The 10,584-nt window shown below is 48.5% G+C and overlaps 1 protein-coding gene across 1 annotated transcript; it reads right to left on the bottom strand.

Annotated features, from left to right (window-relative positions):
- MRM1 (mitochondrial rRNA methyltransferase 1) lies at window positions 1–7,512 on the bottom strand. Its single transcript, XM_057399507.1, has 5 exons — window positions 6,614–7,512; window positions 6,058–6,151; window positions 4,690–4,810; window positions 793–912; window positions 1–665 (listed from the first exon to the last, which is right to left on the bottom strand). Exons 1-5 carry the CDS (start codon window positions 7,510–7,512, stop codon window positions 616–618), a joined length of 1,284 nt encoding a protein of 427 aa, XP_057255490.1. The 3' UTR covers window positions 1–615.
- Between the last annotated feature and the right edge of the window lie 3,072 nt (window positions 7,513–10,584).

Below are 10,584 nucleotides of genomic sequence, written 5' to 3'. Positions count from 1 at the left end.
TCTTTTTGGAGGCTTTATTGCAATGGGCAGTGTTTTTTCCCACTACAGCTGTTTTCTAACAGCTCATGTCCATCTTTTGGCAGGGCTGCAGACCTGTTTACAGACATCCAAGCACCAACAGGTAACAGAGAAACCACCTCATCATGAGGAAACTGCTACTGAGTAGTCCCAAATCATACCTGGCTCTCACCAGCACCCTCTGGGCTGCTAAGGGGTGGTGGCCTCAGGGCACTCTCGGAGGCAGCAGTTTCTCACCGAGAACCCAAGTTCTCTCCACAGCACAACCAATGTACAAAGTCCTCCACGCAACAGGCACAAGTCTCAGCCATCACCACGAATTTTACTGCAAGAACTGAAGGATATGGCTGTCTGCTTTAAAAAACTACCTCTGCCTCCCTTCCTTGCAGCTGCTCCTCCGAGGTGCAGGTGGGAGGTGGTACCCAGTACACGCAGCATTAAGGCAGGGTTCTGGTGGTACCATGTGTCAGCCAAACTGAGATCAAGTCAACATCTCTCCCTTGTAAAAGTTGCAGCAATGATGAAGACCCTAGAAAGGGCACTTCCATATCCACACCAACAGAGCATCAAGCAGCTTCCACCACCGAATCGAACATTTCAGTCACCGTGCCTCAGCTTTTGGCTGCAGATGGAGTGCAGGAGAATACCTGTAGCAAAGTAAATAAATAAAGATACGTTTTAAACCACAAGAGAATCATTCTGCAGGGCTGGAGGTTTGACTTTTAAATACAGAAAATGGGACTGTGATGCCTTTGTGCTTGGAACTGTTCTTACCAGTAGCAACAGAGACATTCAGTGATTCGATCCCAGGGTGAAGGGCTCTGCCAGGGGGTATGGCCAGCATCCGATGGCACAGGAGCTGTGTCTCTAGGGACAGCCCATCCCCTTCACTACCTGCAGCAGAAAGACACTCAGGTCAGCTCACAGCTGCTGCTACATCCCGTCCCCCCCCCCCCCCCCGAGTACAGTCCTTACTAATGCTCTGTCACAAGTACATCCTTGGCCCAAAGTTCACCAGCAACCTCACCAACTCCCACGCAGCAACAGCCAAGAACCACCAGAGGCAAGAGGGGCACCTTCGTGGCCCACTCCAGCTCCCCAGATCTGTTGTCCAGTATGTGAAGTGGTTTTGAACAATACCAGTGCACCACACCTGCACGCAGAGCATACAGCACAGACCCTTGTAGCCTGAATGCAAGCAGCCACTGTGCCCACAATACACGAGCTGCTGCCAAAAGGATGAGGCAGCCAAGAGGCCATGGGTCTGATCTGGTCCAGCAAATCCCACATCCCTATTGATAGTGACGGGTTCAGCCTTTTCAGCACACAGTACCACCACCTGGGTGCAACTTGTGAATGCAGACAGTTTAACCAGAGGCTTCAATTGATTAGTTGTTAAACCATCCAACAGCCCTGATATGTTTGGGCTGATACACTGGTGAAACAGAGTTGAAATCTATCCCAGGTCATTAATAGTTGTTTGACTCACACTGTCACAAAGGGAAATGGAAAGGGAGAGGCTTTAAACAATCCTGCACACAGACAAGCGAGAATGCAGAAGACCACAGACCTCCCAGCCTGCTCGGCTCCCCAAAGAATTCTTCCACATTCATTATTTAGAGCTACACAGACAGCTACATGGCTGCAGGAACACCAGCTCATTCCAAAGGCTCTGTGCTCACCCTCTGACCAAAGAGGCTCAGCAGGTTGGAAGCCAAACACTCGCCTTCAACAGCCCATCCCTGGCCCCAGCTGAAGCCCAGACCTGTGCTGGGACAGCAGTGCCAGGGCACACGCTGCCAACCAAGCACTTCTGCACCTCTGCCTGTGTGACCAGTGCTGTCTCACCTAAAACAGACACTTACCTGAAGTTTTAGCAGCACTTTCTATGCCACTCACTCCTCCACAAGGCAAACAAAATCCCTTCTGGGATAAGTTGCCACAAAACTCTGGTGCCTATTTACAGCACTTCCCCAGCAGATCCCTGTGTATTGATCTGCACAACACCCCTCTGACCACACATAGCAGGAAGATGTTGTCATTCCCATTTCACAGACTGGAATCTTAGTATCCCAGACTCAGTATCCCATTATGCTGCCCTGATTTAACTAGTAAGGTGCACTTTGGGTAAGGAAAAGACTGCTTTGGGTAACACATCTTGCATCACCTTCCTGCATGAAATAAGCCATGCAGGCAAGAGCATCCTTTGGCTGAGGTAAAGTGAACCTCTAGAAAACCAAAATCTCACTATTTTCCTCCTGCTGTAAGCCAGCAATGCAGGCAAAGCCTGGGTGAGTTACTCAAGGTCACAGGAGAAGCCTGGGTTGCACAGGAATGGAAGCCAGGCTTTCCACAGCCTGGCCTGCCTCTCCGTTGCTAAGACTGTGGTTCTCTAGGGATGCTTCCAGAAACGAAAACACATTATCCTACTTTCTCCTGATTCAACACAGAAAACTTTTACAACTTACTGTCATATTTGCCTCCTAAGCCTCTCAAACCACACTGTCATGGGACTCTTCAACTGGGACAGCAGCTATTGACAGAGACGGGATGGCTCCTGGAGCCATCCTCTCCTCTCCCTGGTAAGAGTCTTACAATTCCTAATAAAGACAGTAATTTTGCTTCCAGCTTTTACAAAGCTTTTTATGGCTCTGCTGCTTAAAATAATGAGGAACCATAAATTCAGGGCAAAAAGACTTGCCCAGTGTGACACAAATGAGGGAGTATTGACTGAATCAGATTAAATCCTAGTTTATACTGGTGAACAAAACCACTTCCCACTTCAGACCTTTGACTCCCATCTCTTAGCTTTATCCTTCACTGACAGCCCTCAAAGAGTAGAGCTCGAGCTTGGACAAGATGATAAACCAGGTTTCCTGCCCCATTTACAATTAACACCAGTGTAACAACTGCAGCTCCCAGTGCAGGAAGTTCAAATCCAGGCAGAAGCGAGAAGATAAACCCAACAATTCCACAAACAGCCTTAAACCCTGAGCAAAAGACTGAAGGTGTAAGAATAAACTACCCAGAAGCTCTTCTTACACAGACGTTTAAGTGCTCCCAATCTGCTCCTGTTCACACACAGCTCCCAGTCTTTCAGGCAGCCAGCCTGCCTGTCACCTTCAGCAATGACTCCAGTGCAGACAACATTAAGCTGGACTGTCCAAATCACTCTCTGCCAAGCCAGCAAGGTGCCAGGAGGGTGAATTCAAGTCTGCAAATGCTTAACTTACAAGACAATCTGTGCAGTGCTCGGGAGCTCACGACCAAGCTGAATTATCTCTGCTGCAGCTACGCTACATATTCAGATGTAGGATGTTTCTTCCAACAACCTCAGCATCAGATGACTGTAATGTTCAATTTTCTTTTCAGCCAAGAGTTAGTGCTCAGCAGAGAGTTGAAATCATTACCGCTGCAAGGTCCAGGAGGCTCTCCTCATGCATCTACCAATCAGCCTCCAATCTCCCCTGACAAAAGGATAGTTGGACTTTTTCCTGGAGAAATCTCTCATAACTCAAGGTAATGACACCACTGCCACTCTTGCCCCCTTCCTCTCTCCTGGTGTTGTCATCATTTCTGGGATGCATTTCTTTGTGGTCCATCAGCAGCGCTGCCAGCCTCCCTGCTCCCTTTGTAATATAGCTCCACACATCTTGCAGAGATGCCAGATTTGCAGCCTTGTCTTGTCAGTATTTCTAGGAGTTCAATAAACATTTTAATTAAAGGAATCTCTTCTGAGCCAAGAAAACCCCAGCACGGGGCAGGATTACAGCCCCTCGATTGCTCATCGCCAGTGTGACACTACTTCCATGTGTAAAAGCTCAAAGCAGCTCTTGTGCCAGGTGACACAAAGCAGGGGAGCTACAGCATGGCCACACAACGGTGCCTACAGCAGCACTCTGGGGTGAATCTCCTTCTCTAGCTGCCACGAGGCTGCTATTCCCCTTCGCTGCTACCCAAACCCTGCCTACAAAACAGCACACAGGTCTAGCAGGGAGGTTACACCTCCTCCTGATGGTACCACAGCAGCCAACAGCTCCTGTTGCCTTCTCCTAGGCGTACAAAGCCACCACTGACTGGTTTCGGTGGTGGTCTCCATGCCACAAAGCCCAACTCTGTGTTCAAACCATTCCCAGCAACAGCTCCTCATGCTTCTTTCTGGGCACAGGCACACATTCCTGTATTTTTAAAAAGCAAACATGACAGAGCAAAGACATGGCTCAGCTCATCCTTCTAGTCCTCAGCAGATCTAAAGCAAACATGCACTTCCTGGATCTCTCACTCAGGTTTGTGGTTTGCCAACACAGAAAATCCAGGTTCAAGACTATAGGAAAGGGCCAAAAGCACCACAGAACACAATGCAAAACAACAGCCTGTGGCTACACTGCCCCAGACCTGTCCTGCCACTGAAAACTGCCATCTAGACCCCATGCAGCTGCTAAATTCCCTGTTCAACTACACAGACTAGTTTGTTCCTGCAACGTGTTCTTCTGCCTCCCTATTTCATTTGCAGCCAGATCATTCCATTACTTCTTTCTCAGCTCTTCGTTTCCAGGCCAAAGTGTGATGTGATGCAACAAACCCAAAACTAGCTTTGGAGTGAAACATGACCCCTGTTGCTTCCTCACACGTGCACTTCCACCAAGCCCAAAGCTCAGTGAAATGCAATACCTATTACTATAATAACGGGTTTATTCCACTGAAACTCTGAGCAGCTGATGACAGGGATATTCTCTGCATCCTCAGGCTTGCTGACTGTTCCCAGGACTTCCCAGCCTTCTGCAGCTTTAGCCTAGAAAGAGAAGAGAAATAAATGTTAAAAACCTGCCTTCTTTTCAAGCAAAAAAAAAAAAAAAAAGAAACTAAGCCATGTATATAAACACATTTGTTTTCTCCAGCAATAAAAAAAGCTCTTTTTTCCCCCATAAAACAGTTTTAGGAAGGTTTGGTTTTTTGCCAGGAAAGCACACAAAAAGAGTAGTGTTAAATAAAATACCATGAGGCTAATCCACAGAGCAATGCAGTGGAAGTTCTCAAGTGCAGGCTCAGCCATCAGAAGCCCATGGTAACGTTTTCAAACACAAGTGCAAGTAAACTCAGATGCCAAAACTCAGCTCATACAAAAGGCAGAGCACTCAGTGCCTCACATACCCAGAGAAGCAGCTTTCCCTCCTGCTCCTTAGTAAAAAGAGCTTTTATATTTGTCTTGGAAATCCATTTTAACAATGAAGGAGCTGCTGTTTCTTGCCAGCTTTGTTTCCTTTGAAACTGGCACCTTTTATATTACATCACATTTGCACCAGCCAGGCAATGCCAAGGGTTGGGGGAGTGAACGTGGGCCCAATTACATGAACTGCTGCAATGGTTCAATATGTTAATAATTAAAGATTTACAGTCACAAAGTGATTCTTTCAGGTGTTTCAACTGAATATCAATGCGTTTGATGTAGCTTTCATTTCACCATCATCCTGAAAGTGCCACAGACCCATGTTTTCCCATATGCATTCCCTTTCCTTTTGCAGCACGTTCTGCAAAGGGTCCTCTCTCATCTCATCACATAGGTACAGGCAAAAACCTTCCCAGCAGCTCACACCAGCACTGGTTTCTCCTCTCTGCTGGTCCAAAGGTTGCCCAATGCTGCCATCATGTGCCTGGGCCCTGGAATGCAACCTCCGACACAGCCAGGCAGGAGGTGCTGCAGGCAGCAGCTGTAGCTTCGGCCCCCACGGAGAGGAAGGGACAAAGACCTGGTCTTACCGAGCTCGCAGCCTCTCAGGAGGCAGACACAGCGTTATCCTGCTCTCGCCATCTTCCAGAACACCCTCAACTCGGACCCGTTTCCCCACCGTTTGGAATGGGGTTGGTTGTGCACACCCGTCAGAGGTGATCCGACAGCACAGACCACCGGCAGCAGAGAGGAATGCAGAACAAGAACACATGCAAATAGGAAATACTTTTCCTGTACTGCCTCTCTGTTCAACACGTGAAATATCTTGAGGTTTCTTCATAGGAAAGGGAAAAAAATGTGGATCACTCTACCTTCAAAAAGCTCTGGAGATCATCGGTGCTGTAGACATCGAGGACTTCCATAGCTCCAGAGCTAGCTTTGCTCACTGTTGGAGTCAGGGGGCAGCTGCAAGGGAAAAAAGAAAGGAAAAGCATCATGTAAAAGTAAAAAAAAAAAAAAAAAAAAATCCAGGAGAATTTTTGTTTCTCTGTTTCCTTCTGCAGCCCAATTCCAACTAGTCCACTAGATATCTTGCTCACTACATAGATGTATTTTGCTATGGAGAATAGAAGGGCCCAGAAATTAACCCAAGAAATAGAGGGCAGTTTTATGCACCGATGGACAACTGAAACACAAAGTGGCTTACAACAAAGGGTGCCCAGGGAGGTTCTTTTCCAGCCTGGAACACCACATCCCATAGCCTCCCTGCAGAGTGCAGCACAAAGCAGCAGCTGCCCAAATTCAGCTCCAGCTCAGTCCTGGAAAGCCCTCTAAAGCAGCTGTCGAGCAATGCAGGCTGGAAACCTCTTTGAGAGCTAGCAGGAAAAGACAGAGAAGAGCTGAAGGAGCAACCAACCAGCCCCATACCTGTTCCTCCGGCTTGTCACCACTCTGTCCACCCCCAAGAAGTACGCAGAGCGCAGCAGTGCCCCCAGGTTCATGGGATCCTGGATCTGCTCCAACACCAGCCAAAGAAGCTGCCGGTTCAGGCTCTCTTCATCCCTCAAATCAGGCTTTTCAGCTTCCTCCAAACTCTTGAAACGGAGAGGAGTGGCCTCCAAACAAACTCCTTGGTGGACCTGACCTCTGCAAAGAGCATCCAGCTGCTTCCTGTTGACATAGTGCACAGGGACTCCCCGGGCCGTGGCCTGAAGGACAAACTCACTCATAAGAAACTGCCGGGAGCCACTGCTCTGCTTGAGGAACAACCTGAACAGGTCCCTTCTCGACTGAGAGAGGGCCAGGGAACACGGGGAGATCCCAAACAAGATCTCGGAGCCTTTAGTCCTTGCAATGACCAGAGGCTTTCTATCCATCCTCTTCCTCACCTTCCACAAGCCGCCTTCCCTCGAGTTCCACAGCTCCCCGGCTGCAGGGGCAGCCAGCCTGGCCCCTCTGTCTTTGGATCTATGCCCTGGTCTTGGTTGGCTCTGCGGGACCAGGCCCTCAGAGGAGGTGCTGGAGGCCCGACAAGCCCTAGGCAGGGCTGAAGGGTGAAGCCGACCGCCACCTCCCACAGGGCCCGGTGCTGCCTCAGGCCCACCTTTGGCCGAGCAGCCCCTCAGGCCCCTCCACCACAGGCCGCAGTGAGCGGGTGACAGCCCCGCGGCCCTCCACACGCGGGCCGTGAGCTCCATTGGTGCCCCGAAGGCCCTTCCACGTGGGACAGGTACCCACGGGCACCGGGGCAGGGCACCGAGACCAGCCCCGACCGCGGCGGCAGCACCGACACCGCAGAGCCCCGCACCGCTTCCGGGTGGGCACATGATAGCACCACCGAGACGGGGTGAGCAGCCCGCCGCGACAGCGCCGCCTGGCGGTGGGAGGGAGCGGACGGGCGGTCCACACGGCATCCACCGGGAACCGGCGGGTCTGCTCCCGGCCACAGCCATTGCATTAGCAAGCTCATTCCATTAGCAAGGGCAGCAAAGAGCTGTTTTCCCTCTGACCCCATTCCCAAAGGTGGTGTGTGCTCAGAGAGGCTGTAAAACCCACAATGGCAAAAAGAGGGGAGATTGAGAAAGGGCTCCAAGTGTGTTCAGCATGCCCTGTGGCTCCCCAGCTCACTCCTGACCTGTAACTCCAAAGCAAAATGCTGCTCATTATGTGCTATTTTCTATCCATCTTTTTTTCATAAATGGGTAGACAAGGGGCAGGCAAACAAGGAACCAGCTCATTCACAGCAACAGGTTTAGGGCTTCCAAGGGTTTATCCCACGGGAAAACATACCTGCACGGACCACGGGGGACATGCCACAATATGATTGCTGGACGATTTTGCAGAGAGAAGCCACAGTTTTTTTTCATTCCTTTTCCATACCATTACTCTGAAGCATTAAGTTACATCAGGCCTCAAAAAATACCATGAAATTGCCTTTACAGGTTCAAAGATCTTAAGTAAAATCTTGTTTTTCCTGCTGCTTCCTAGGGCCAGCTATGCTTATGGTTCCTTCCCCACAAAAATGAGAGCTGAGACTACTCACCTCATCCCAATCTGCCAGATAACGTTTGCTGATGCAGCTGCTCATGACTTACTGGCAAAAACTGTGGATTTCAGTGACTGTAAACCTGAGCTCAGGAATGTGGCTCTGCACTTGGACATGCTGAAAGGGGATTGGGAGACAAAAATGCCTTCAGTTAACAAAACAATAACCTGTTTTGCTTCAAGGAGAGATTGAAATAACTCAATCTCCAAGTCTGAGAAGCAAGAGCAGTTCATCCCTTGCATAATTTAATCCAACCTGGTCCATACCAGCAGCCTACCTGAGGATTTCAGTGGCTTCATTGGAACAAGGATGGGCAAATCCAACCTCCACAGGTTATCAGTGAGACAACTGGATGCTGTTGTGCTCTGGAAAACAACTATGAAGAACCAAACACACACATTTCTCTCTGAACTCTTCACAAAAGGTTTAGCTGTGAAGAGTAAAAAGGATGTTATAGCACAAGGATGTTATAGCACAAGAACTGCAACATACACAACAGGAGAACCACAGTGTGCCTCTCTTTTTATTCTTTATTTTACAGTTCACAATGAGAAACCTACTGATAAATTACACAGTTCACCCTTCTGTTTGGGGGTTTAAATGCCTTGGAGTTATGCTGCCAATCCCATCTCATCCCAGGGAGGCGGCACCGCATTCACGAGGCAGAGTGGCCAGACAAACCCCTCCATGGGCCATGCTTCATGTGGGAAGTTAATGGGCAGCAGGGATTATACCCCTAAAACCACATTTGAAATGGAAAAATATACTGGATATCATTTCAAGGTTACTTTATAGACTTGCAACTGTTACCAATGTTCTCAGGGAAAAGAACAGAACAAACTTCCAGATAGCTTGTATTTGCAGGGAGCAAGTACCCAGAATGGCCCTTTCTCAAGGCCCTGCATCTTAAGCAATTCTCTCCAAAGCCTCTTTTACAGAGCAGAAAGATAAGTCAGGTCCCTCCTCGGCCATGGATTTCAACATCTGCTTAACTCAGCACATAGTTGCAGCCATCAATACACGTTTCACCAGTGCTATCCCACACCCTTGCTCCTTTTCTGCTCAGAAATATATATCTATATATATATCTCCTAATTTCTCAACTCTTTCTGAACTCCCAGTTCAATAATCTTCTCTTAAAAAGATGGCACACACTGCACAGCACATCTACTGCACTTCAACAAACTCCTGCAAAAGAGACACTATGGAAAACACCAGTTTTCATATCAAGTTTGGCTGAACATCACAGGGGTGTTACAGAAAGCACAGCAGGGACTGAACCTTCCTTAGCCAAATGGCTCTGAATGGAGGATCACAGCGGCTTGGAGACAGAAGAGCTTTTCCAGCTGGCAAAAGGGATTGCTGGCTGCGTGCAGATCTGGGCTGGCTGTTCCTTGCAGGACATGATCTAATCCAACGCCACAGCTGAAACCCAGCTCTGTGCAAAGAATCCAACACAAAGCCACGACCTCAGCAAGGTGAAGATGGGCAGTGCACTACAGGCGTCCAAGACCTCATGGGGCACAAATTTCACTCACAGTAAATGAAAAGGCCAACTCCGGAGATGAGGCTACAAGTACTTGCCAGCAGAAACTGGTGACAAGAGGAGGAATGAACAGAACACACCATGAGCATGTATTTATAAAGAGGAAAAAAAGGGGCAAACTGCCTTTGTTTTGGCATTACAAAGTAAATGTTACCAGTTTTCTCCTTGTATCCTACAGTTGCTCACCTTTGGCACAAGGAATTCTAAGTATCATGAGATTTCATTAATAATAATACTTCATCTCAACACTCAGCACTTACACAGCGCTTCTCAGATTCAAAGTGCTTTACAAAAGTCTGTGAGTCCTCACAACACCCCTGTGAGGTAGGCAAGTATTATTATCCCCATTTTACAGATGGGGAAACTGAGGCAGAGAGGTAAGGTGACTTGCCCAAGGCTATATAGGGAGTTGAAACTCATGTTCTAGTGGCCCATTTTTAGTCTCCCTTATGGTGGTGGAACACAGATGAACTCCCACTGGTGTAAGCAAATCCAATCCAAGTTTCTCTGGCTCCCAATCCTCCACTCCAATCAACTGACCATTCCTACTCCACCTAAACCAACCTTTGCCTTCCAAAACACTACAGGAAGTCCAGAGGCAGCAAGAACAAGTCTGCAACCTTAAGGCAACATGTACATTAACAGCTCCATAGCTCTGCAGCGAGTTGGACTACACACAGATGCGCTTCTGCCACACTCAAGAATCTTAAGACAACTCAAGTGGCCTCCAGCTCTGCACGTATCAGCTTTGAGGCTGATTCTCTTCTCCCTCAAGCTAGAATAAATCCAGAGCAAAACAATGGGGCT

The sequence above is a fragment of the Pezoporus wallicus genome, unplaced genomic scaffold (genome assembly GCF_028554395.1).
Source record: "Pezoporus wallicus isolate ANWC-B61680 ecotype Strahan unplaced genomic scaffold, APGP_CSIRO_Pwel_v1 contig_8143, whole genome shotgun sequence".
NCBI lineage: Eukaryota > Metazoa > Chordata > Aves > Psittaciformes > Psittacidae > Pezoporus > Pezoporus wallicus.
The sequence above is the reverse complement of the archived record's forward strand: the minus strand, read 5'-3'. Positions and strand labels throughout refer to the sequence as shown.

Bases quoted from the DNA above. Each gene is read 5' to 3' on its own strand.
- MRM1 (XM_057399507.1), bottom strand. From the start codon at position 7,512: ATGTGCCCACCCGGAAGCGGTGCGGGGCTCTGCGGTGTCGGTGCTGCC. The intron at 6,152-6,613 runs GTATGGGGCTGG...TTTCCCTTGCAG, and splicing joins GTGACAAGCCGGAGGAACAG to CTGCCCCCTGACTCCAACAG. The intron at 4,811-6,057 runs GTAGAGTGATCC...TTCTCTTTCTAG, and splicing joins ATCTCCAGAGCTTTTTGAAG to GCTAAAGCTGCAGAAGGCTG.